General features: G+C 38.1%; 2 protein-coding genes across 13 annotated transcripts; one reads left to right on the top strand and one right to left on the bottom strand.

The window, feature by feature from the left end:
- The first annotated feature begins 628 nt into the window (after positions 1-628).
- On the top strand, positions 629-26,628 carry LOC306840108 (uncharacterized protein). Of its 12 annotated transcripts, none has more exons than XM_079369186.1 (41): positions 629-1,055; positions 2,756-2,947; positions 3,039-3,122; positions 3,215-3,319; positions 3,738-3,893; positions 4,080-4,223; positions 4,351-4,494; positions 4,765-4,908; positions 5,025-5,132; positions 5,336-5,455; positions 6,061-6,093; positions 6,199-6,246; positions 6,348-6,374; positions 8,155-8,259; positions 8,355-9,944; positions 10,826-11,703; positions 11,815-15,715; positions 16,319-16,414; positions 16,731-16,826; positions 16,983-17,036; positions 17,225-17,284; positions 17,408-17,455; positions 17,782-17,829; positions 17,934-18,002; positions 18,110-18,157; positions 18,240-18,287; positions 18,373-18,414; positions 18,488-18,556; positions 18,745-18,792; positions 19,007-19,057; positions 19,179-19,223; positions 19,566-19,613; positions 19,797-19,865; positions 20,036-20,083; positions 20,564-20,614; positions 20,784-20,828; positions 21,007-21,039; positions 21,413-21,454; positions 21,546-21,590; positions 21,667-21,702; positions 22,175-26,628. In XM_079369186.1, exons 1-41 carry the CDS (start codon positions 1,046-1,048, stop codon positions 22,258-22,260), a joined length of 9,114 nt encoding a protein of 3,037 aa, XP_079225312.1. In that variant the 5' UTR covers positions 629-1,045; the 3' UTR covers positions 22,261-26,628. The 12 variants fall into 12 exon arrangements, with proteins under 12 accessions (XP_079225312.1, XP_079225311.1, XP_079225308.1 ...); XM_079369184.1 differs by having other exon boundaries at positions 630-1,055; positions 10,826-11,757; XM_079369185.1 differs by having other exon boundaries at positions 10,826-15,715; positions 21,526-21,590; positions 22,175-22,277.
- Positions 26,455-27,719, bottom strand: fabp7a (fatty acid binding protein 7, brain, a). The gene is made up of 4 exons (XM_079369191.1): positions 27,568-27,719; positions 27,233-27,405; positions 27,053-27,154; positions 26,455-26,751 (listed from the first exon to the last, which is right to left on the bottom strand). Exons 1-4 carry the CDS (start codon positions 27,638-27,640, stop codon positions 26,701-26,703), a joined length of 399 nt encoding a protein of 132 aa, XP_079225317.1. The 5' UTR covers positions 27,641-27,719; the 3' UTR covers positions 26,455-26,700.
- Between the last annotated feature and the right edge of the window lie 47 nt (positions 27,720-27,766).

The following is a 27,766-nucleotide window of genomic DNA, read 5'->3' as shown; positions in this document are numbered from 1 at the left end:
GTGTGAAAGTTTTTATATTCTGCGCAAAGGATTTAAAAAAAAAGGTTTTGGGACTACACTATGTAAATATTAAGACATGCACAACTAGAAAACAGTAGTTTCTGGCTGTTGTAGGTTGCTTTAAGGATCACAAGATGGTGCTGTTGTAATTGACATACTGGACCCTTCTTTTTTGGTCCATTGGTAAAGTCGTTTATAATTTGTGGAACATGTCTGCTTAGAAGCTACGACATCAAACCAAATGTAAGAACAGTTTAAGACAGATTAATGAGGAACAGATGTTATAAAAACACTCGTGAAAATATATTACCACCTGTAGTTCAACACAAATGTTTGTAGTGCTTAGAAGGATTATACAGTTTCCTCCTGTGATGTCCACTTCTCATCATGGGCACCTGATCTGTTCCAGTTTAGTGGGCAGATTAAACCACCACCAGTTGAGCTGCCCAGTGCAGTCAACTGATTTACTCACACCCCTTTGAATGCCAAAAAAGGCCTGCAGAATGGCTGGTGTGCAGAGCTCCAGCTAAGAATAACCAGGACCTTCTGGGGGATAAAGTTACCTTGAAGCCTCCCTGTTCTGCTCTCTGACCTATACCCATGTGAGGCACCAATAACACTGGGTGGGATTTTCTGTCCGTTCCCCTTTCTCTGCCATGCCTTGTGCTTAGCTTGGCTCTTTCCATCCCCCCTTGCTTTGCTTTCCTTTGCCCTGCCGTCCCCAGAACCCCCTCTTCAATGCTGCCACACTGGCAGCTCAAAATTCAGCAGCACCTGTAAATGTCAGGGTTTTTATCTTATTTTTTCCTGCTATCTTAATTTAGGAGAAGTTCAACCTGTGGATTAGTTTATCCAGGAAACAAGACAGTGATCCTCAAGTGGACATGGAATAATTTAAAACAAAGGAACTTTTCTTTTTTTATTTTTGCTGCCATTGGATTTTGATTGGATTCTTACTAAACCTGTGGCTTTATAATAGCAACTGCATGAGGAGGCTTTGCCCCCGACTCAAAATATAAAAACCTGATATTGTCTCCATATCACCATGGCTGAAGGTAGGAGTCTGCATGGGCATTACTATTGACAAGTTCTACAATTCACTTTAATGTGTGCAGTTGTTTATGAAAGCATATAAATCCTGAGTAATAGATGCTAATGTCATGATAGTGTTTTGATAGGGTTCGGTCTCATCGTAGGAAAATGTGTTGACCGTTGGTTGCTATAAATACAGGATATCATATAGCCGAGGAATTAGTATTGCTCTCCTGTGACAGACATGACTGCTGCTGCAACTGACCTCTGTTTTTAGAACAACTTCCTTTATTGAATGATAAATCAAAGTCTCCTTACGTGATATGCTTCATAAAGTTGTATTTGGTAACCACATGTTTGTCTGGTGAAGGCTTCAAGTATAATGAAAATGTTTGGGGTGAAACAGTGACACCACATGTTGATGCTGCACAATTCACTGAAGGGACTATTTTTTTGCATTTGTATTTAGAGGAAGTGAATCATGAGCCAGGTTGGCTCAGAGTTCACCTACAGTGGGAGGGTCTCTAATACTTTCTGTTCAAGGTCCAAGTTGGAAAATTAAGCTAGCACTCAGTTACCTGATGATGGCGAGGATGTCATTTAATGCCAACACAAAATGTTCCACTGTACCCTGGGTGGGAATCACGTGCCTGGCTGTGATGAGTGGATAACTGATTCTATGATCTCAACATTTATTTTTATCATTATTCTGCTGGGGATGATCAATTCCTGTTTCATCTGATCTTTGGTTTACAGGATTTTACCATCCGGATCTTCTGATGGAAATCTTTAATAGGTTATTACCATGTTTAAAAGCTTAAATTCCTGCTTACATGTTTAAAGGTGTTATGATTCATTGCTTATTAATGACCCACATTCTCCATAGTTTTATAGTTTTATAAAGTTAGACATGAAAACAAAAGATTTGTTCTCTTCAAAACGTCTCTTTTTGTAAAGTGTGCCGAGCTAGGTATAAAAAAACGTGATCTCCTTTATTAGCATGCATAAATCAGATTCTAGAACATTTTGAGTCAACACCTCATGACAGTGGTGGATGAATAACAGTCACATTTATTTGGTGGACAAAATGTTTTAATACAACACTTTTATTTGTCATCACTGTGCTTCAGTGCACGTCATAAACAGCCGACTGAGCAACAAGGTAGGCCCACACTTATCAGCCTGTTGGTGTTGACATCTATATGGGTGTGGCACCCTCTTTGGTCAAAAATGATGACCTGGAGAAGACCTCTGATCGAAACGTTGTGACAAATCCAAACTTTTTGTGGCGTTTGAGCAAGTGTGTGGAAGGAATTGAGCCTATATTCAGATGCGTAGGAACCTGCAGAAGGGAGACAGCTGACGGCCCTAACAGCCCCCAGCTCTTTGCCTGTCAGTAAGATAGCAGAAAGTTAGACGGAGACAGTGTTTCCAATGTAGCGACCACCCCCAATCGGCTTCAGAAGTCCACATGAGACATCAGTCGTGACATCATTAAGTTGACCTTCATGTTAAATGCAGTCTATGTTGACCTCTTGGAAAAAAAGGAGCGATAAACCTGTCTGCCACTGTATCATCCTACAAACATCGCTGATGATGAAAGAGCAAATCAGACACATCCAGAGAAGCAGAAACAAAGTTAAACAACAGCTAAACGAAATAGGGAAATCTTGTTAAGGTCTCACAGTAACTTCAGTGTCTTTTTATTTTTATTTTTATGAAGGAGCCAGATCGTCCTCTGCAGCCAGTGGGACAAATGGAGCAGCACAGGCGAGCTCTCTCAGGTCAACAGGTTTTGGGATCCTTAATAAGCTCAAAATGTCTGCAGAGCTGCTGATTGCCCTGGCTGCTCTGCTGTCCTGGCTGGTGGTGGGAGTAGTAATGTTTGACTTTGTAGAGTACAAAGCAGTCCCTGGTAAGTTGCAAACACCTGAAAATTGGTCTTATTAACCTTTCATTTAAGTCCCCAGATGTGTGCATTCAGTCATATGTCCTACTATTCGTAGACATTCAGCAAATCATGACAGACCCTGTGCAAGCTGTAAACGACGCTGTAGATGAAGTCTCTAGTCTTCTCAACAAGTTTCAAGGTAGGAAAAAAAAAGAGCCATGACAAGCAAGTCATAATTTTAGTACTGCTGAAACAACTGCTGTGATATTTGACTCTTTTCTGTTTGCTTAGAGTGTGCACCTGATTTAAGTGACCCTATGTCTGCTGCCACGTACGCTGCTGAAGAAGTAGCGGAAGCCAAAGATGGATTTGTGCGCTACTTTTCAGATGAAGAAGGTAAACACTCGTTTTAGCGTTTTAGTGTACGAAGTAATAGACGACCATGCATGCATGAGGCAATGCAATACGTTAAAAGAAGAATGAGTGAGAAGCGCGAGTCCTGCTGGCTTTGTTGTTGTCAGAGCCGTGTTTACATCAGACGGACGGCTCATCCTCTTGTGTATAAAAGCTCTTTTAGTCAAGGACTGGAGAGAAGAAGAATAACATACTCAGCATTTTTAGATCACCGCCATTCTGTGTTTGTTTTTGGTGTCATGACTTTGCTCAAGGGCGACATCTACTGAATCAAAAAGCTTCACATTATTATTTGAAATTAAATGACTTGTGTTATGAACATTTTTTGCCTGCATGGCTATCCTCCATACTTACACATGGTGTAACTGTACCTTTACTTATTTCTCCATATCAACCACAGGGAACTTCTATCTCAGCTACGTGGACCCTGTGGTTATTGGTAGACAAGCTTTCCATTCAACGAATGACTTCATGAGTGGAGTTGGGGGCTCCATCAGGGACACGCTGTGTGCTATTGTGGATACTGTACTAGATACTATACTGGATATAAACAAAGGTATGTACTCCTTATTCTAATGCCTATTTCTGATGAAGGGATGCTTGTGTCCCTTCCTTTTTTTAACCTAAGAGCAAATAACACAACACTTACCCTCATCACCTTAAATTAAGTAAAAACTGGATGTGTTAAGTTTGATTGCTAATAAATTAAAATATCCCTCACCAACGTTCTTGTTTTTCTCAGGAGAAACTGACATAACCTTCATAGACCCCGTGGTCATAGGCAGAAGTGTCTTCAATGTTACTAATGACTTTATTAATGGAGTGGGGGGCTACATCCGGGATGTGCTCTGTGCCATTGTGGACACTGTTCTGGATGTAGTTAAAGGTATTTATTCTCCTCATTTAACATCCCTGTAATCTTTAACATCTTATCTGTTTAAGTCGGCGTTCAATTTGGATATTACAGCTGTGTTATTTGTACTATTTCATGTTCTGTTTCTTTCTTTCTTCAGGGGCCACAGATATGAGCTTCATTGACCCTGTGGTGGTGGGCAGAAGTGTCTTCAGTGTTACTAATGACTCTGTGGGTGGAGTAGTGGGCTACATCCAGGACGTACTCTGTGCGGTCTTAGACAGCGTGCTGGAGATAACGAAAGGTAGTTACTTCATATTTACATACAAATCATCTGTCATTATAAATTAGGCTAATTCTGTTTCATAATTTTAAAAAATATTAAATCTATTACTGATAGCTTGTGCTTGATTATGAAAGTTAACATCACTTTTTCTCAAAGTAAACTACTCATATCTGACCACAAGCTGTTTCTGTTTGTCCTTAACTGCCTTTTGTTTAATGCCAATATAACAATTTGTTGAAACAAGTAACTAACTGGAACTTTGGCATGAATGGGTGTTATTTTCTTCAGGAACCACTGATGTTAGCTTCATTGACCCTGTGGTTGTTGGCAGAAATGCCTTCACTGCTATTAATGACTTTGTGAGTGGAATAGCAGGATACATGCAGGATGTGGTCTGTGCAATCCTGGATGTAATACTGGACACAGTCACAGGTACAGAATCTGCTGTGGATTTGAACATTTATTTAATCTTGTGTATGTAACTCTATGAATCATAGTCTACTGTAGCATGCTAACTGTATACTTCACTTGACATTTCTGCTCATCAGATATCCAGCAGGCTTTGGGATTCAGCCCCATGTCAGCTGTGAAGAGAACAGCAGAAATCACCACAGAGCAGATTGACCTGCTTTCGACAATGCTGTTTGGTGAACAAGGTGTGTTTAAACATCTGTAATCTGCTACATTGTAATACCATTACTTGTTCTTGTTTTTCCATTTACTCTTACTTCTCTTTGAACTATGAGATTTAAGATATAAGCGAATGTGTTCAATGAAATCTTAAAATGAGTTTTTGATTGTCTTCACTGCAGCTTCGTCTGATTTGTACGTTTTCTTTTTATGATCTTTTATGTTTCAGGAATCCTGCCTGAAGTGTCTGTTGATCCCATGAAGGTGGTTGAAGACGCCGTGTTGGAGTTCACAGACAAGAAAGATGTGTTTGTGTCTTATATGGCCAGCATGTTTGTTGGAGATCTAGGTATGATTTGCATTATGACGATATACAATTGGGCCCGACCGATATGATATTTTTGGGGCCGATACTGATATTGATATTGGGGTATTAAATAAAACAATATTACGACTGATATCTTTCTTAGATCTATTTTCAATCTGTAGAAATAGCTATAGATATCAACATTTATTGTGTAGACTGCTCATATGCGGATGAGACACTTGTGGAAAAGTGTACACTTGTATACAGTATAAGAAAGACAAGATGGTCACTCAACAGGAAAGTAACTGTGCATGTACTTGCGTCACCATTTGAGTGATAATGCTTGTTTGAATTCATACAGCGCCCTCTGCTGGTGACAGCCAGAAAGAAAACTGCTAGTTTATTCAAATGAAACTCAAATGAAATGCTATTTGACTGGTGGAGAAATCTTGTAATATTGGTTCGAACCTGTGATAAAATCCACCGATACCAATAATTACTGGATAAGCTAATATCAATATTATCGGCTGGCTGATTAATCGGTTGGGCTCTAATATGCACTCAAAAACAAATCAAATTCTGTAATATTGTTGATGTAGAAACAGCAAATGTACTCACACAAGGTGTGTATTTTCCTCTTTTCTTAGGTGAACCTGCTGTGAATGTAGTCACTGAAAAAGGTTTTGATTTTCATCATACATTTAATACACTTAAAATATATATTTTTAAACGTACTTACATAGCATACATACTGTTTACCCAACATGTGTTTTTCTTTTTTTTAGATGAAATTAAGGCTTCCCCGTCTGACATACATTTGGTGCAAAGGAAAGGTAAGTCGTAGGAACTTTTTTCCTACTGAAATACTAAAATCATTTGGTACATTTAGATCATTATCTTTTTCTTCTTCTTTATTTTGTTTATTCAAATGTAGGTGAATTTCTGCCCCCTCTTGAAAAAGGTAAGAAAACACCATTCGACATTGCAGATATACGCACACTTTATTTTGGACAGCAGTGTTGTGTGCTGCAAACAGTTGCCTTTTAAGCATGGTTGTGTATGTTGTTGTTGAACTGTGCTGGAGTGTGTCATGTTCAGTGTAACACAGCAAGCCTGAACTACAATCAAACTGTCTGTTTACCTTGTTTGAATAAATACATTTTGCTCTGACTGAATCATAGCATGAATGAATATGCAACATAAACAATGAATGAGTCAATGAATTGTCATATGCAAAGTTGTTTTGGATTTGGAGTATTCACCTCTGCACCTTCCTCTTTCTTTATCACACTGAGAGCTCTTTGGATGTAACTTCTAATTGAATTCTGGATGTATGTGTTTTGTAATTAAGTCAGTTTTTAAACCACCACAAACACAAACCGTTGTCTTTAATATGTGTCTGTTGGAATTGCATTCCTCTGTTGCCTTCTCCTACCTCATCTGAGCATCTTTCCAAAAACTGACCTTACATCTGCAACTTTGTTTAAACAATTGATACTCCTGTAATATCCTGTATAACTGTATGTATCTTGATTGTTTGCCCTGGATGATGAGTGATTTTAATTGAAATATTTTGTTTTACCTGTGTGGATTGAAAAACGTCAACACCGCATGTATCAGGAGAAAAACATTGAGAATATTAAAAGATAATAATTTGGGGTTGGTGATACTTCAGGGAAGTGGTGTTTGGGGAGGGTCTTCTTTTTGTCAACAAATCAGAACCTGCTTTACTGGCCAGGTGTCCTTGACCTCTGTGAACTGGGATCCCTCGGGATCAATAAAGTATCTATCTATCTATCTATCTATCTAACTGTGCCCTCTATGTACAAAAGCAACACATTAAATAGCAACAATAAACACAAAGTAGGCAAAGACTTATACAGTAAGTACAAGACTAAACAAGACAGTAGTGGAGTGGTGAGTAGTGCAAAAAGGCAGAAATAAACATAATAGAATATGTAATTATGTACCTGATAGGTTCATACACATGAGGTAGAACGTTTTTGCAGTATTGACTTTGATCAGTGTGCATAGATCTGAGAAATAAGACCAGAGATGAGCTACTTAAAACAACAGAAATAAGTACAAGAAAGCCTACTGGGTGACCATCCACGGCATTATCTTGGCACATCAATTCTAATGAAAATTCTGAATCAGACACTGAATTAAACCAATGAACAAGACCTTTCTCTCGGAACAACATTTGCATATATATGAGTCATTCAAGTCTGATATATATTCTGACTTCTCTCCACCTTTCGTGTGGTGATTGATTCTCATATTTGCAAATATTGAGAAGTAATGTAATATCTAAGTCACTCTAAAAGACACATTCGAACAGGCTTGGTGAAACCTGCTGGCCTATAGCAACATATAGCTACAAACAACAATCTCTTTTTTCTAAAGTAACTAATCAAAGAGACACATCGTTAGACAGTGAAACATTTTTAAAACATTTGTGTGGATTAAGATATGTTGAATAAATGGATGGGCACACAGAAGAGGTGGAAAGCATTTACAAAGGAGAATTGTTTCTTTTTAAGATTTGTTGACAGAAAGATTTTTTTAATCAAACTTGGTTTGGAGCATGAACTGCGACGTGGTGTGCTCTGTAATGTTATGATTGAATGTTAATTTTATATAGCCATTTGAATTAAAATTGAATTCTTGGACATTCATTTCTGTATGAAATGCAAAGGATGTGGACAAATGGGTTGCACAGGCTAATGATACAGTTTCAGACATCATGGACGGTGAGCTCAGTGGAGCCTCAGACTCAAAGCTTGAGGAAGAGGCTGAAGTTCCCACGGTTGAAGCAGATGTGAAAAAGGCAGAGGACGATGAGGGTATTCACACGTTTTCTTTCTTTTTAAAAACATATTCATTAGTCAGATGCAAGTCCATTAACAGAAAATACATTTTTTAACTATTACATCAATAGAGAAACATGTCGACCTCAATGAAACAAATCAGGAACCAACACTGGAAGATGAAGGAGTCCTTGATGATATCAGCACAGAGGAAAAGGAAGAGGCAGAAGAGGAGGACATAGAGAAAGACGAGGATGCTGTACACATGGAGAAGCAGGAAAGGGAGGAGGAGGACGAGGAAGATGAAGGTGTTGGAACCGAAGTGGAGGAGGAATTAAAATCCAACGACGATGAAGAACAAGAGAAGGAAGATACAACAGCAGATGAGGTCCAGGAAGAAGAGCCAGAGGATCAGAACAAAGAAGCTGAAGAAGACGAAAACGAGGAAGCTGCCAAAGATGAAAGGAAGGAGGTAGAGGAGGAGACCAAGGCTGAGGTAATTCTGGAAGAGGAGGAGGAGACCAGATCAGAGGCTTTAGTAGAGGAGGAGGAGGAGGAAGAGAAGGAGGAGGAAACCAAAGCAGAAGTTTTGATTGACGAGGAGAAAACCAAAGCAAACATTATGGTGGAGGAGGAAGCCAACGTTTTGGTGGAGAAGGAAGAGGAAACCAAAGCAGACATTATGATGGAGGAGGAAGCCAACGTTTTGGTGGAGGAGGAGGAGGAAACCAAAGCAGAAGTTTTGATGAAGGAGGAAATGGATGAGGATGACGAAACCAAAGCAACAATTTTGATAGAGGAGGACATACCTAAAGAAGAAGTTTTGGTTGAAGAGTTGGAGGAGGAGGAAACCAAAGAACACGTTTTGGTTGAACAGGAGGAGGAGGAAATCAAAAAAGATGTTTTGGTGGAACAGGAGGAGGAGGAAATCAAAGAAGAAGTTTTGGTTGAACAGGAGGAGGAGGAAATCAAAGAAGAAGCTTTGGTGGAACAGAAGGAGGAAGAAGAGGAGGAGGAAACCAAAGAAGAAGTTTTGGTGGAACAGGAGGAGGAGGAAATCAAAGAAGAAGTTTTGGTGGAACAGGAGGAAGAGGAGAAGGGAACCAAAGCAGAATTGTTAATGGAACAAGAGGAGATGGAAACCAAAACTGAAGATTTGCTCGATATGGAGGAGGAGGAGGAGGAGGAGGAGGAGGAAACCGAAGCAGAAGTTTTGATAAAGGTTGAAAATGAGGAGGAAGAAGAGGAAGACATTGAACAAATAGATATTTTCATTAATGAAGAACAATTTATATATGACACTGATGTCATATATGAGATTCTAGAAACTGACCAGGATCATGAAGATTCAGGGCTGGATGATGGTGAGATTTTTGCAAAGGAGGAGGACAGAGAAAAACAGGATGAGTCTGAGGGGGAGTTGGAGGATGATAAAGATGACGATAAGGAGAAAGAGCCATTGGTTCAACAACTTGATCTAAAAGCTCTGTCAGCCGAAAAAGCTTTTAATGCCAGTGCAGTACCAGATTTAGACGATGAGGATGAAGAAGAAGCAATGGTTCATGACCTAGATGAATACTCTGATATCATCTACGATCAAGATGAAAACAACAATAACAGTGAGAGTGGAAAAAGTGAACCAAAACGAAAGAGGAAAGTTCCCTTTGAGAGGCTCAGAAGAGTCAGATCCAGAGCTGATTATCTCCACGAGCGTGAAAAAGGTACAACACTCTTCCATTAATCAACTTTAAACTTATTTCATTACCAAGTAATGAAAACTGTGTTTTGTGTGTTTATAATACTTTTGATGTAAAGTTTTTTGTGAATATTTATCATTTTCTTTCCATGTTTTCTAAGAACATGATGAATGTGATTTGGGACCTATGAATTCAACTTTATTCAATGCAATGAATGCTGTATAAAGTGTCATGTCTTCATTATACTGCTCTTATATATTTCATTTTACAAGGAGAGAATCAGGTTTTTTACTTCATTAACAAAATTGTCTTTTTATTAAGTGTTTTATTACAGAAAAATGTTCCACTGACAAACAATCATATTTGCTGTTTACCCAATCAGATGTGAAAATACCTGTTTAATGGGTGTTTTCAAAACAGTAATGATGTAATAATGTTTCTGATCATAGTGTATTCAATGCTATAAAGCTAATACATGTTATAGAAGCATGAATATTTTGGATAATGATTTTGTTGTAGGTCTAACAACTGGTCTATTATATTTTGGATGCTTATTCTGTATGCTGTACATTCAAAGCTCAAGTCATGGCAGTTAAAGATGCCACTATTGATGGTATTATTTTTGACTCCAAACTCTTTTTTTTAATTTCCGCGAATCTACTTGGTGGACTTACCACAAGATATTTTGCCTATGAAGAGGTATTTTTTTGTAGACGTTAAAATAACTGTAACTGCAAAGTAGAAAATAAAACACAATCCAAATGTGAGGAAACCATAACATAGAATGATCAAAACCACATGAAAAGACTAAAATGATCAAAAATAGACCTCAAACTTGATTTCTATAATTTCTTCTTGTTTCCGAAAATTGTTATTGTGTTAACCTTCATGATTTCTTTTAGAAGAAGAGTCTAAAAAGAGAGAAGAACCAACCCCTTCTGTTGAGGAAAAACATACAAAGCCAGAGTCCAGAGAAAAGGCAGAGCTAAAGGAACGGTCTAAAAAAGGACAAATAAAACTTTTAAAAGAAAAAACAGATGAGAAAGAAGACAAGAAAATACCCAAAGAAGAAAAAATCAAGAAACCGCCTACAGAGAAAGAAGTAAAGAAACCTTCCCTAGAAGAAAAAGAACTTAAACAACTATTAAAGGAAGAGAAAGAAGTCAAGAAACCATCCAAAGAAAAGAAAGAAGTCAAGAAACCATCCAAAGAAGAGAAAGAGATCAAGAAACCATCCAAAGAAGAGAAAGGAGACAAGAAACCAACCAAAGAAGAGAAAGAAGTCAAGAAACCATCCAAAGAAGAGAGAGAAGTCAAGAAACCATCCAAAGAAGAGAAGGAGATCAAGAAACCATCCAAAGAAGAGAAAGGAGACAAGAAACCAACCAAAGAAGAGAAAGAAGTCAAGAAACCATCCAAAGAAGAGAAAGAGGTCAAGAAACCATCCAAAGAAGAGAAGGAAGACAAGAAACTATCCAAAGAAAAAGAAGTCAAGAAACCACCCAAAGAAGAGAAGGAAGACAAGAAACCATCCAAAGAAGAAAAAGAGGTCAAGAAACCATCCAAAGAAGAAAAAGAGGTCCAGAAACCATCCATAGAAGAGAAAGAAGTCAAGAAACCATCCAAAGAAAAAGAGGTCAAGAAACCACCCAAAGAGAAAGAGGTCAAGAAACCGTCCAAAGAAGAGAAAGAAGACAAGAAACCATCCAAAGAAGAGAAAGAGGTCAAGAAACCATCCATAGAAGAGAAAGAAGTCAAAAAACCATCCAAAGAAGAGAAAGAAGTCAAGAAACCATCCAAAGAAAAAGAAGTCAAGAAACCACCCAAAGAGAAAGAGGTCAAGAAACCAACCAAAGAAGAGAAAGAGGTCAAGAAACCATCCAAAGAGAAAGAGGTCAAGAAACCGTCCAAAGAAGAGAAAGAAGACAAGAAACCATCCAAAGAAGAGAAAGAAGTCAAGAAACCAACCAAAGAAGAGAAAGAGGTCAAGAAACCGTCCAAAGAAGAGAAAGAGGTCAAGAAACCATCCAAAGAAGAGAAAGAAGACAAGAAACCATCCAAAGAAGAGAAAGAGGTCAAGAAACCAAAGAAAGAAGAGAAAGAAGTCAAGAAACCATCCAAAGAAGAGAAAGAGGTCAAGAAACCGTCCAAAGAAGAGAAAGAGGTCAAGAAACCATCCAAAGAAGAGAAAGAGGTCAAGAAACCATCCAAAGAAGAGAAAGAAGACAAGAAACCATCCAAAGAAGAGAAAGAGGTCAAGAAACCAAAGAAAGAAGAGAAAGAAGTCAAGAAACCATCCAAAGAAGAGAAAGAAGTCAAGAAACCATCCAAAAAAGAGAAAGAAGAAACGAAACCATCCAAAGAAGAGAGGGAAGACAAAAAACCATCCAAGGACGAAAAAGAGGTCAAGAAACCATCCAAAGAAGAGAAAGAGGTCAAGAAACCAAAGAAAGAAGAGAAAGAAGTCAAGAAACCATCCAAAGAAGAGAAAGAGGTCAAGAAACCATCCAAAGACGAAAAAGAGGTCAAGAAACCATCCAAAGACGAAAAAGAGGTCAAGAAACCATCCAAAGAAGAGAAAGAGGTCAAGAAACCATCCAAAGAAGATAAAGAAGTCAAGAAACCATCCAAAAAAGAGAAAGAAGAAACGAAACCATCCAAAGAAGAGAGGGAAGACAAGAAACCATCCAAGGACGAAAAAGAGGTCAAGAAACCATCCAAAGAAGAGAAAGAGGTCAAGCAACCATTCAAAGACGAAAAAGAGGTCAAGAAACCATCCAAAGAAGAGAAAGAAGTCAAGAAACCATCCAAAGAAGAGAAAAAAGAAAAGAAACCATCCAAAGAAGAGAAAGAAGTCAAGAAACCATCCAAAGAAGAGAAGAAAGACAAGGAACCATCCAAAGAAGAGAAGAAAGACAAGAAACCATCCAAAGAAGAGAAAGAGGACAAGAAACCATCCAAAGAAGAGAAAGAAGACAAGAAACCATCCAAAGAAGAGAAAGCGGTCAAGAAACCATCCAAAGAAGAGAAAGAGGTCAAGAAACCATCCATAGAAGAGAAAGAAGTCAAAAAACCATCCAAAGAAGAGAAAGAGGTCAAGAAACCATCCAAAGAAGAGAAAGAGGTCAAGAAACCATCAAAAAAGGAGAAAGAAGACAAGAATCCAACCAAGGAAGAAAAGAAACCATCCAAAGAAGAGAAAGACATCAAGAAATCATCAAAAGAAGAAGTAGAGAAAGCACTTAAAGAAAAGAAAGAAGGCACAAAACCACCCACACAAGAGAAATACATCAAGAAACAAGCCAAAGAAGAAAAAGAAGTCAAGAAACCATCCACAGAAGAGAAAGAGGTCATGAAACTGTCCAAAGAAGAGAAAGAAGAAAAGAAACCATCCAAAGAAGAGAAAGAAGCCAAGAAACCATCCAAAGAAGAGAAAGTAAAAAAAACATCCAAAGAAGAGAAAGAAGTCAAGAAACCATCCATAGAAGAGATAGAAGTCAAGAAACCATCCATAGAAGAGAAAGAAGACAAAAAACCACCAAAAATGGAAAAGAAAACATCTAAAGAAGAGAAACAAGCCAAGGAACCAACTAAAAAAGAGGGAGATGCCAAGAAACGATTGAGAGAAGATGTGAAATCAACCAAAGAAGATAAAGAAGTCAAGAAACCAGCCAAGGAAGAGAGAGAAATCAGGAAATCCCACAAAGAAGTAGAAACTATAAAGTCCTGTATAGACCAAAACAACACCATGACAATACTTGATATTGAGATACAAGTGAAGAAAGTATCCAGAGAAAAAAGAGATGTTGAGAAACATCCCAACGAGGAGAAAGAAATCAACAGAAAAGAAGAACAGATAAGGAAACAACCTACCAAAAAGAAGGAAGATGAGGAAACTAATGATGAAGAGAAGAAAAATCTCAAAAAACAAAGGGAAGTGAAGGAGTCAAAGAAACCATCCAAAGGAGGTGAAGAAGTCAAGAAACCACATAAAGAAGAGAAAGAAGTCAATGAATCATCCAAAGAAAAGAAAGAAGTCAAGAAACCATCCAAAGAAGAGAGAGATGTCACAATACTACATAAAGAAGAAAAGGTGGTACATAAAGAAATGAAGAAACCATCTGAAGAACAAAAAATCAAGATACCACCTAGTGTAGAGAAGGGGGTAATTAAACAATCTAAAGATAAAGAAGTAGACAAGAAAGCAGCAAAAGCAGAGAAAGAAGTCAAGCAACCAGCCAAAGACGCCAGAGACATCAAGAAACCCCTCAAAGAAGAGAAAGAGTCGAAGAAAGATACCGAAGTAGAGAAAGACGACAAGAAATTATCCATAGGAGCAAAAGAGGTCACAGAACCACCAAAAGACAAAAAGGAGGACAAGAAACCAATTAAAGTAGGTAAAGAAGTAAAACAACCACCTAAAGAGGAGAAGGATGTCAAGGTGCCTCCAAAGACAGAGACGGAGGAAATGAAACAACCAAAAGACAAACTGGAGGATGTGAAACCAGAAAGAGTACAAAAAGAATCAAAGAAACCCAAGAAAGAAGAGGCAAATGTCAAGAAACCTTCCAAAGAAGAAAAAGAAGACAAAATAGTGACTAAAGAAGAAAAGGTGGTCAAGGAACAACTTAAAGAAGAAAAGGAGGCCCATGGACTACCTAAAAAGGAGAAAGAAGGAAAGGAACCATCAAAAAAAGGAAAAGACATTAAAAAACTTGTCAAAGAAGTTCAACAACCTCCCAAAGAAGAGAAACCCCGTAAAGAAGAAAGAGATGCAAATAAACCACTAAAAGAAGAAAAAGAAGTCAAGGGACCTTCTAAAGAACAGAAAGAAATCAAGAAGCCTCAAGATGAGAAAGCAGCCAAGCCACCCAAAGTAGAAAAAGAAGTTGAGAAGCTTCACAAAGAAGGAAAAGAAGTGAAGATATCTCTGAAAGACCAGGGGGATATTAAGGAAAAACCTGAAAAACATGTAGACTTAAAACACCCCAAGGAGGAGATACAACCTCAACTAGAGAAAGTTGAGGAAGAGGAGAAACGTAAAGAACTGAAGGAATTAAAGAAACCCTTAAAGGAAATAAACGAACCAGAGCCCACTAAGGAGAAAGAAATTAAGAAACCTCTAAAAGAAAAAGAAAAAGAGGAGGTCATAAAGTCTACTAAGAAGGGAGAAGTAAAGCCTTCCAAGGAAGGCACAGAACAGAAGAAGCCTTCCAAAGACAAGATTGCAGGGACACCTTCAAAGAAAGTACAGGAAGTCAAAAAGCATCTCAAAGAGGACAAGGAAAACATTATGCCCCTGGAAGAATCAAAAGAACCAATGCAACTCACAAAAGAGGACATTGAACCAGAAAAGACAACTAAAAAGGCCAAAGAAGTTCAAAAGCCTCCAAAAGAAGAGAAAGACGTTACGAAGCCTGAAAAAGAAGAACCACACAAGATCTTAAAAGAGAAGAAACAACCAGCTAAGCCCACTAAAGAGGCGAAAGAGGAGGAAAAGAAAGAGAGGCCTTCCAAAGAAAGAGCAGCCCCAAAGAAGCTCTCAAAGGAAAAATTAGAACCAGAGAAACTAGTTAAAAAGGAAGAAGAACCATCAATGGTGTCTAGAGTAGAAGAAAAACAACCAAAGAAGCCTTCAATAGAAGAAGATGTACTGAAGCCTCCCAAAGAAATAAAGGCGGTCAAGAAGATAACCGAAGAGGAAAAAGAACCAAAAACGCCTTCCAAAGATGAGAAAGAAATCAAGACGACTCTAAAAGACAAAGAACCAGTCAAGAAGAGAGATACTAAAACAGGTACAGTAAGGCTATAGCATTGTTTTTAGGACCACAATTTAGGAATTAAGTTACTTTTCCTACATTATCCAGTTAGAATTACGGTACGCTTAATTCATACTAGCAGATGTGAGCTGTGTATGAGTTGTTGTGAATGGGTAGGTGTGATATGTGGTGTAAAAGTGCTTTGAGTATTCTGAAGACTAGAAAAGTTAAAGGCCCCAAAATCCTTACCCAAAAAATGTTGATAGTATGTCAGGGCAGCACACCAAAACCTTACATATCCCCTTTTTGATGGTGCAGACTCGTCTGCAGACATGGTGCAGATCAGTGGGCAAAGCCACTGAAGAAGGGCTTTGGCCAAAACGTCTATAGCAAAAGATAAAAACCTTTGGGGCACTAGAGGAAACGTCAAGGGAAAGTCAGCAGATTGTATTGCCAGAGAACCATTTATACTTTTTTGGAGATATTTTGGTCTGAACCAAAGTAGAGTGACCAACAGATTAGAATTTAAAAAAAAGTTCTATGTGCACTGGCCCACTGAAGTCCAAAGAAAGCAACATAGATAGCAGAAAAGGTTTCCTCTATTCAGTGAAGGGTGTTTCTTTTTCTCTTTTATTTCAGACACCAGAACCAAAAAGGCCGTAGGAGGGATTAAAGTTGTCAAGAAGGAGGTGATGTCTGTCCTGAAGAGGGAACATCTTAATGTAACAAAAACAGGTGAGACAAACCCTGTTTAAAATAGTAGCTACTGTTCATCCTTGTGGTTATTTGATGAAAACAGAAGCTTGTCTGAACAGGTTAAAAAAGCCAACGCCCACAAGTACAAAATCAATGAGAGATTAAAAATAAAATTCACATTGATAATTTTATCTTTTTTAACAGCACTGCTATTTTAATTAATGCATCAGTTTTTCAGATACATGGTAGGATAGGATACCAGTAAGACTTCACCAGTACAGTACAAGGCTGTGTAAAACAAATTAAATGGAGAATCAAATTTTAATGCTGTTTTGCCTTCTATTGTGCATTTCAGTTGATGAACCCAAGAGGGCAGTAAAGGTGCTGAAAGCTGTGAGAAAGCAGATATCTCCTGTCCTGAAAAGGGAACATGTTAATGTTACAAAAACAGGTAAATTACATTGTATTGTGTCCTTCAGTCCTAAAACTGAAGTATTGTCTTTTTCACAAACACTGTTTACTGGAATTATACTTTGTACAGAGTAACTATGGTTACACATTAAATGTGAAGCTACGATGAGTTTTATTTCTAAATGATCTCCAACAGTGAAGGTTTCTGAAGGTCCTCAGCTGAAAGCCAAAGCAGAACTAGAAAAGAAGGGTATGGACATTTTACATTGCATTTATTTCACCAATTTGTGTCAATTTCTATTCATTTAAGTATATTCAATCTGATGCTGTTTGGATATTGAAGCCAAATCCAACTACTTTCTAAAACTGACTTTTTATGTGAAAAAAAAAAAAAAAGATTCAGTAAAGGTTTGAATGGTTTTTGTTTTTTGTAACTAGTGGCAGCTCCAAAGCAGCTGAAGGAACTGAAAGAAAAAATCAAACCACCTGTAAAGCCAGGTAATGGCTCTCTTGTTACTGTGCTTAATGTGAACATAAAACATAAATCACATAAAGAGAAAGCCATTTTCACTTTTTGACCTTTTTCTCCTTCTTTCTTTTTTTTTTCTTTTTTTTACACAGAACTTACCAAAGACAAGGAAAAAGCTAAAGCAGCCCCTGCTAAGAAAGGTAACAGAAATTACTGGTTGATGTCACAACACCTTAATTATCGGCACATTTTGAATCAATTGTTGTTTGTTTATTCGTTACAAACGTATCTCAAGGCTCTTTACACAGAGAAGGTAAAATACCTTTCTCAGTTTTTTATTATCAACAAAGACCTAACATGAGCACTAAGCAACATGAAGCAATGTTATAGCGGCAAGAACATCCTATAAGTTAAATCTTAAAACAGATTCATGATGAAGAGGTCATCTGCGTTTTCAACACCAAATAACAAAAAGAGACTTTTTATGTTTGCAGTTTAAATAACATGTTGTGCTTTTGCTACACAGAAGCTGCTGCTCCTAAAGAAAAGGCCAAACCAGTTGTCTTGAAAAAAGGTAAGGATAGCGCTTTTAAAACACATTGGAAAATTAAACTATAACAACATGATGAAATGGATTAATCTTCATATTGATGTGTATTTTATTATTTGTGCCAACAGGACAAGAGGACACTCCCAGGAATGCCTCTGTGGTGAAACCGAGAGTCAAAATAGTGCCTATGAAAATAGGTATCTTCTTTGGTCCATTTTTTGTGTTGGTGTCAGATCATCTTTTGTTTTTACCTCGCTGACCTTTCAATCCTTATCAAACACCTATTTGTTTTGTGTTTTCTCAGAAGTCAGGCCTCCAAAAGAGAAAGTCAAAGCAGTTTCTAAAAAGACTGGTGAACCACATTTTAGACTTTTCTTAAAATCCACATTTGAAGTTTGATTTCTGATACTTACTTTTTGTGTTTTCCCCCCCAGCAGATGATGTTTCAAAACAGAAGCCCAAACCAGTTGTAACAAAAAAAGGTGGATATATTTTTCTGTAAGGTTGTAACAGTCATATAACATGTTATTTTCTGGAATAACAAAGCCTTAAACTGTATATACACAGAACCCACTCCTCTCAAGACAAAACCAGCTACATTACTCAAAGGTAAGTCGACGTTTAGTTTCTATTTGTAAGAAAGATGAAATGGATTTGTTTAACTTTTTTTGTCTTCTTACAGAGGCCGAAGTCTCACACAAGAATGTCTCACTGACAAAGGAGAGGGTCAAAGTCGTTCCACTGAAGAAAGGTACGTCTATCTGTTTACCCAGTGAATAAAATACTCTTTAAGCTTACCTCATCACTGATTGAATGCTCAGCATCCCTTTTTGTGTTGAAAAAACAGAAACAATAAATCACGACTTTCTGCTAAATGCTGTAAAATTTTCTTTCCAACCATCCCAAACTGTTTCTCTGTTATCTTGTTGTCTTTAATAGTGCCTGAAACTCCGAAAGAAAAAGTCAAACCAGCAGCAACAAAGAAAGGTACATTACACTGTTTTCACCAATCAAATACCAGCCCTTATATGTCAATTACTTATTTTAGAACATGATATAAACAGTTGTATTTATTTGAATGCTTGAATCATGTGTCGGGAAAAAGATATGGAGGAAAACTTGAGACCATAAAATATTGATCAGGCTGCTTTGAAAAGTATAAAAGGCTTGACTGATTGTTTGGTTGTTGTTATTTTCTCAGGAGCTGAAGTTCTCAAGGAGAAGAAGGCCGAGCCAGTGACTCCCACGAAGGGTTTGTTTTTCCACTTGTTTTACATGATATTGTTTTTTTCCCCTCCCATCTGTACTTTTCTTTGTACTTGTCCTCGCGTGTATACTGTTCATTAGAATATATGAAGCCATGTATTTTCTAGCACCTGTGGTCAAAGCGAAACCTCGAGCTGCTGAGAAGAAGAAAGGTATGCAGCAGATGTGTGTTTCTGTTGTGATTTAGTAGCTACAAACATGGCCCCTCTACATGATACACTGACACATAATGATGAGAATCAGCTCACAAAGGGATAGTTTCGATTTTTTTCACATTTAGATCCTACAAATTCATTTGAATGAACGATTATAACCTACTTAAGAACTCAGAGGTGATATTTAGAAGATGCATGTTTTTCATCAAGGTCACATGCTTGTTGTAGCTGCATTGTCTTTAAATAAACTGCATTAGTTGTAAATAAGATGTGCTTCAATAACATGGACACCAGCTGCTGGGTTTGACCAGATTGTCTGACTTATTTTTATCTTTGTAGCTGAGGCTCCCAAGGAGAAGAAGGCCAGGCCAGTGACTCTGACAAAAGGTTAATTTTGTGGTTTTCAGATATATGCTTGGGATGTATTTTTATAAGGTTCAATTGTACAAGACGAAAACTGTAAAAAAGCGCAGTAAACTATGGTTTCCATATAATTTAGTGTATGAGCCGTTTCTACTATAAAGGTAAAAAATACAATAATAAGCAGTAAACAATATTTGTCTTTTACAGAGGCAGAATTTTCACACAAGAATGTCTCACTGACAAAGGAGAAGGTCAAAGTTGTGTCGCTGAAGAAAGGTGCATCTGTTTAATCTCAGCTTTTTTTTATTTGTTAACTGCTGTTGTGAGTCATAGATGTGAATTTGAAACTATCCTGAAAATGGTACATTACATTTCATTTTCTTCAACAGCAGCTTTTCACACACTGAAAACTTTTCACTGCAACATTTTTTTATTTTTTTTCATAGACGCTGTTACTCGGAGAGAGAAAGTCAAACCAGCAGCGACTAAAAAAGGTAGTTACAGTCATTCCGCCAGTTTATTATCAAATGTCATTTTAAAGTTATAATTTAATTCCAATATTTACATATTACATTTACGTATGGGCGGCTTTGGCTCAGTTGGCAGAGTAGATTGCCTCTCATTTGAAAGGTTGGGGGTTCGATCCCCAGAGTTACATATCTGGTGTGTCATTGAGAAAAACACTCAACCCCAAGTTGCTCGTTCTGCTACGTCAGCGATGTATGAATAGTATGGGTTTCTTCTGATTGTCACTTGACATATCAACCTCTGGTTTCAGGGTTTGAATGGGTGGGTGTGACCTGTGGTGTAAAAGCGCTTTGTGAAGTTAAAAGACTAGAAAAGCACTATACAAGCTCAAGTCCATTTACCTCTAAAAAAGTCTTGTGTGTGCTTTCTTGACTTTAAAAACGTTATAATAAGATGGACAGAAAGTGCTAGAAATGTTGACTGACCTTTTGTCGTCATTCGTTCAGTGGTGGAGCTTCTCAGAGAGAAGAAAGCTGAGCCGGTGACTCCCACAAAAGGTTTGATTTTCTTTGGTATTTTTGCTGATTTTTTTTTGTAGAATGCACTTTACTGTATGGAAACGTTATGTACTGTATATTATAGATTATAGTCTTTCAATTCTAGTTCACTTAGGATTTCTCACTTCATTGTGCACAGCAGAATTAATAGACGCATGTATTTTTCTAGCACCTGTAATCAAAGCGAAACCTAAAGCTGCTGAAAAGAAGAAAGGTATGCAGCAGACATGTGTTTCTGTTGTGATTGAGTAGCTCTAAACATGTGGCTGCTAATCCACTCATGCTTTATAATGAAATGTGATGAAACATTACAAATCATTTAGGAATAGGATATTGCGCTTCTCGTGTTTCATGAAGTCCTTTTGACATGTTGTCTTGTTTCATTGATGTAGAAGCTGTGCTGAAGGCAAAACCCTCCAAAAAAGGTGCATTGACTGTCTTTCTGTATCTAATACTCTGTAGAGACTATGGAGTTAGAGCAGTTTCCATTTTATGAGATTATAAAGTTTTAAATGGAGCCTGACCGATTTATCGGCCAGCCCATAACATCAGATAAGATAAGATAATCCTTTATTCATCTCCCAAGCGGAGAAATTTACATTTATCAGCTGGTATTAGCATATCATTTGACTTTATTGTTATTGGCTAATTTTAATGCAGATACACGCTGATATTACTGGATGTATTCACCAAACAGAAGCATTCATTATAATTAGATATATCAGTTCAACAATGCATTTTTAATTATGATTTTTGAAGGTTGAGGTTTGAATTGGATCATTTTTCTTCTATTTTCAGAGGACAGAGTTCTTAAAGAGATACAGGAACCTGCGATAAGAGGTACTTCTGAATGTTAACTAACTGCTCTTTCAATACTCTGACAACATCTGCAGAGCTTTAAAATTTCTCAGTATCGCCTCATTTGTTGCAGAAAAAACTGTGGAAAAGAAAGTTGCCAAGGAGGAGAAAGTGAAAGGTACTGTGAGCGTTACTATTAAAGTAATCGAACGTTGTGTTGTTTGATGATTAACATCATTTGTTCTTCTTCATAGCTGAGCCCTCTGTGTCAGACAGCCTTCCCATGGACGGTAAGTGTCAAGACATCGCCCATGTTTGCACACTGTCCTCTCAGCCTTGTCTATCAGGGTCCAGACTTGTCTAACTGGGGTGGCCCAACTGGGGCACTGACTTATGTAGGGGTGAAGTGCAATGTTTGGCACAAACACACAAATAAGTATCAATTATTTACCTTACCTTTATTTACCTTTATTTATCTTACCTCCCCAATAATAATTACTTTATAACACAATATAATGGAACGCTTTTTTTTTCCACAAAAAGAAGATGTAAGTTCAAAGTCACAAAGTACAAGCAAAAGAAAATATGTTGCATTGATATTTGAAGGAAACTCCTGAAAGCCTTCTGCAAAAAAAGTAGTTGTTGGTTTAAATACAAGACCCGCCACTGACAGAGTAAATAGCCAATCACATTTTTGGGGTGCACCTGGGTTGGCCAATCACATTTGAGCTGAGCTGTCCTGCCCTGTTCCTCCCTCTGCAGACGAGATGCCCTACTTCCAGTGTTTCTTTGTCGACGAGGACGAGGCCCAGTTTCCGTTCTACGCCTTTTCACCTCTACATATTTGAAGCTTCAGCCTGAATGCAGTCTGAGGTTTACATTTGATAACATGGCGTGTTGCCCTGCACTGTATAAATGCAATGTTCACTGTTGGTCTTCAGCAGAAAACCTTTGAAGGCAGCAGCGGTGGATGGGTGACTTTCATGTGATGGACCGATTTTTTATTTATTTCCAGATTTGGTTGAGCTCTCGAACCAAACACGCAGCCAGTGTCATTCCTTTCTGTGTTTTTCCTTTTTTCACTTCATTTGAGAGGTTGAGATTATTTTAAAAGGAACCATTTATTATTTTAACTTTTTTTTTAATCATTCATTGAGCATTTTATAGAAGCCAAATAGTGTAGAATAAGTTCCACTGTGCTGTAAACTGGGTACAAAAAATGGCCACAGATGACGTTAAAAGGGGGTAATGGGTTAAGTGCCTCAAAGAACTCATTTACTTGAAGAATGTACAGTTGTGGTTCACATATTATTATGCTTAGTCTGTTTAACTGTGGCTTCATTTTTTCCCCTCATCGCATTAAAGGCAAAGTTTATAACGCTTACATTTGTCCTGCTTCTAAAGCCCTTGGATTAATATTCAGGCTTTTTGTGTAAATTCCATTATTCATGACATTTTATGGAAATCTTGTTATCCTTTCATTTCTTCCCTTATGGGAACAAACAAAGGAAGTGTTGTTTGTGTTTGTGTCCACTTGTTATGTGTCAAAAGGAATGACCATGCACTGTTTAAGAGAGCTCCCAATCCTGCCGATGTAACACTACCTTTAAAGTCTTATTAAACTACACCATGTTGCCCATTTGATGCTACTTGTTTTAGTCAACAGGATAACTAGTATGAGTTCTTTCTTGCACAAAGACTATTTTCAAGCTGGGACATCAAATGTAGGGTTCATGAGATGAGTTTTTTTTTTTGTCAGTCACAGGGTGACTGTTGTGGCAAACATCGACCAAACACTGTCTCTAACTTTGGTCAGTGGCTGTGAGCTTGAGTGCACAACGTAGTCAGCCCATGTATTCAAGCAACTTTTCGAACTAGTTGCTATAATGTTCCAAGTTGATTATTGAACACACATGACAGAGTGTGTATCATAGAGCAGCATCCCTTTAATGGTGCTTCAATGAAAGATGACAGGAGTCCATTCATAGTTTTGTGAATATCCTGTGCATGGGGTGTGTGATATGGGTTTCATGATCTCAGACTGATTTTAAAGACTGAAACTGGACTAAGATAAAGTCCATGTCATGAATTTGAAGAATGATGTCAAGAGAGCTGCAAGACTCGGCTCCTCTAACACCTTCATTTGACAAGCTGAATGTTTTTTTCTATCATACCGACGCTACCTTAAATGAAACATCTGTGATCATGTCTGCACAACATGTGATTACAATTCAAGCTGCTGCGAAGTTGATCACATGACGATCTCAGATGTAAACTCAGCTGTTTTCAGACAGCTCTTAAAACAACACTCCATATTCTGCAAAGTTATTTCAGCTTGTGTTACTAATTCCAAGCTCTGCTGGAAAAGTAAATTAGTTATGTTTTAATTGTGATCGTAGAAATGCTCTATTAGACCATGATTGGTGCATAAGACTTCTGCAGTACACAGTGAGCCTCGGCTCTGGAGTTACACTGTCAAGTTGTCAGTTAGTTCCCAAAATGAGGAACTGAGCACGCTTTGTTTTAAAAGTTCTTATTGAGTTTATTTGTTTTAGTTTATGCATTGAAGTCAAGGAGATTGTTCAGTTATTACAAAGAGACGTGTTACATTGTGACAAAAGATAAAACATGTCTTTTATTTATTTTCATTTCACTGAGTTGTGTCTACAGCCTCAAACTTACCAGGTTAATATGTGATCCCTTTATGTTTTTTAAATCTGTCATTGATCTGATAGTCTTCGATTGAGATGTGCATGATGCGGGTGCTTTTTTTTTTTTTTTTTTTGCTTTCAAATGATTTTGTGACAATTTTTCCCAATTTGGATAAAAGGCAGCAACAAAGACTTGAAATGACTTATCAGGGTATTTGATACCAAATAACAGATGACAATGTTGTTTCCAACATATTATACCTTACAAACTTTTATGAAAGTGTTCCTACATGATCTTATTGTGAATAGGCAAATTATTTAAAAATAGAGTTTCTCCCTGAAATCAGATAATGTATGATTTGTTGATTACATCTGCGTCCTGTCTGTGAGCAGGAGCGATTTGACATTAAAACATCGAAGAACACGAGTGTCTTTGAGTCTCACCTTTCTCTAAAAGTTCTAGTAACTGCATTTGAAATACAAACGTCTATCTGTTACCCAGTGGGTGGCTTTTCTTTCTCTTTTTTGGCACTGAAATGAAAGCCAAGAGCAATTGTCTAATACAAAACATAAACTGCAGAAGGACATTATCTCTCCTATAACCCCTCTATTTGGGTTACTTGTATTTTCACGTGACCTCCAGGGGCTTTAAGGAGGATTTAAGAAATCCATCAGAACCCCACCCATCAAAACAATTGATGTTTTAGCCACAAAAAAAATCTCTTTCAAAATGAAATTTTAATCTTTAATCTTGCATATTTTAGATTTCATTCATTCATCTAAATTTGTATTTTCTTTGGATTTTATTCCCCCCCCCCCAAATATCGATCAACAGCTGTTTGTTGTGCTGAAGTCTTTTTAATCCTTTGTTTTTCCTATTTATTTATTTTTTCAATATCAAATTAGAACCCCTAAAACCAGCGCCGTTGACATAGTGGCACTGCGCACGTCCCCATGTATTGAGGCACAGTCCTCGTGCGAGCACCCAGGGTTCGCATCCGGCCTGTGGCGTCTTTCCGGCATGTCTCTCTCCCCACTTTCCGACCCTGTCCACTTTTCTCCTCTACAATAAAGGCTATAAAAAAAAAGAACCCCTAAACCAAAAATCTTTGAATCTCCTTTTCATGTTCCCCAGATTTCCAAAGTGCAAATATTTTCTCAGAAGTACTTGCAGTCCTCATAGCTGTATGATTAATGTGTTTTAATGAGAAAGACAAAAAGAAGAATGTGCAGATCTGGTCGGTGTTCTGTATTTCCCTCTGTCAGACCAAAGAGGCCAGAGAGCGGTTACCTCAGGTCAATCCACGCTGCTAATACAGATTCCACACAAACGCACAAAGAGGAGACTCCCTCAGCTCACAGAAGGGGGGCTACTCAACTATTATCTACTGCTGAGTCTCCAACATGGAATGCTCCCTTTTCAGCGGGCCTGTGCTGCTGTGAGTATCCTGACATTAACTGGCCTGAACTTGTCTATTAACTGTTTTCACCCAAATATGTATGCAAATTAATCAGGATCACAGTAGATGTCTTACTTTGGCAGACTGTGATTTGAGCTTAAACAGATTCTAATTGAAATTAATTCAGTGGGCAACAAGCAAATGAGTTCCACTCCAGTTAACACGGTTTCTTTGTGTTGCATGCTATTCAGAGGTAAGCAGAAACTTGGCTTGTGTGATAGTGTTTAGTGAGATGAGAAGAATGGCCATTTGTAGTTGCATCATTCAGCAGGCTGGACACAGCTCGCCGGGCTGAGAGGATTTAGCTTAGCTCCTTAAACTGTGGGAAAGATGGAGGATGCATGAGGAAACTTTAAAATGAATACTTTTATCTCAAAGACAGCGACAAACAGTGCGACACTTGAGCTTGTGACCTTGACCAACCATCCGAGAGTTATTGGATTGATACAAACTGTCACAGCCTGCTCAGTCCCTTCTTATCACCCTGTCTGTCATCTGTCATGCGAGCGGCAGCATTCGATCACGGTTGGTCCACACAACATCGAATGATGCCTCTACGTAATGACACCACAACTAAAACCGGATTATCCCGAGGCTCGTGACATCATTTCCCCCAACCCCCCTCCAGCTCCCAGCCGTCTCTGACCATCTGGAGGTTACTATAGGACGTTAACTCCCACAAGTTCACTGGTCACACTGGCTGCTGCTGCTGCCGCTGCACGGCCGGCTCTGGCCTGCACAGTCACCCTGCAGCTGTCACCTGGAACTGACCGTTACAGGGAGAGCACTGTTCCCACAATTCAGGGTGACATGTTTGAAAAGAAATGTAGGGGTGCGTTCAAAGTTGCATGATAAATAACACTCTAATGGGAAGAGAGAGCCAGAGTGGTGCTGATGGAGCTGAAAACTGAAAGTCTGAGATGTAACAAAGTTATGTCAAGTCGTTTATTTTTTCCCTTTTCATGCTTGATACAGAGAATGAAACCGTTTTGGTTCTTCACATTTTGAATTTCTTACAAAAAGGTCTTACAAAAGATATCCCAAAATATTAATCACGTTATAACAACTCCAGTGCAAATCACTGCAAAAAAAGATTATTATTTTTTTGTTACAAAACAAAGGAGAACAACTTTTTGATTGTTCATAGCGCAGGATGATTTGCTCAGTCGTGGCTTAGTTAGGCTTTTTCATATGTGCGGACTGCCTCAACTCCCTCGAAGGTCAAAGTCTGCAAAGAAGAGAAAAGAAAAAGACGGCCAATGTCACATGCTGGAAGTTAACATTTGCATGCAATACCTTGAAATTAAGCATTCAGTATGAAGAGTCAGTTTCATGGCATCCATTTTTCTCAAATGATTGTACTGTCATGCCTTGCCTCAGATGTGCATTGGGTAAAAAGTGCTTTTTCATAAGTGCTTCCAAAATGTGCTTTCTGCAGCAAATGGGAAATATAACAACAATTACAGGTGCAAAAAAAGATCTATTTTAACATGTCTATGCATAGTGTTGTGTTTATAAATTCCACTTACCATCACCATCTTCCCATCCTTGATCTCTCTGACAAATTTTGTCTCCTTGCCATCCCACTTCTGCACTTGCACAAGTTTGTCTCCTTCCATGGTGAAGGTAGACTGCAAGCACAGGCACAAAATGTATTAAAATAAATCTCTGGTCAATCTGCAGCCATGACTTATATTTAGTTAACTCACTTTGACATGTCGGTCATCAGGCGTGGTCTCATCAAACTCCTCTCCCAGTTTGGAGGAGATCTCAGTGTTCTTAAAGGTGCTCTGGGTTTTCACAACCACTTTGTCCCCATCCTGGCTGATCACTACCGTTGGTTTTGTGACGTTGCCCACCTGCCTTGTTGCAAAACCAACACCTGTATAAAATGAAATAATATAACTGATATATTCATGCGTTTTGCCGGACACAAAGAATATGAAGATATTTTTCCATTAAGGCAAATAAAATATACTAGCATCCCAGAAATAAAGAAAACAACCCCAACACTGTTCACAATAAAGAATATAAAAGATCTTACCAAGGGCCTTCATATATTCATCAAAGTTCTGGCTGTCGACCAGTTTCCATGTCGCGCAGAAAGCATCAACCATTGTTGCAGTTGTTTTAACAGACTATATTTCCCCTACGGTGAATCTTACATCGACTCTGAGCCATAGACTCTGAGCACGGTCCGCGTGCCAAATTATACTGGTACGGAGGGCGGGAACTTGAGCTCC

Source organism: Symphodus melops (assembly GCF_947650265.1).
Source record: "Symphodus melops genome assembly, chromosome: 19".
NCBI classification, from domain to species: Eukaryota; Metazoa; Chordata; class Actinopteri; order Labriformes; family Labridae; genus Symphodus; species Symphodus melops.
This window is presented reverse-complemented; position numbering and strand designations above follow the sequence as displayed.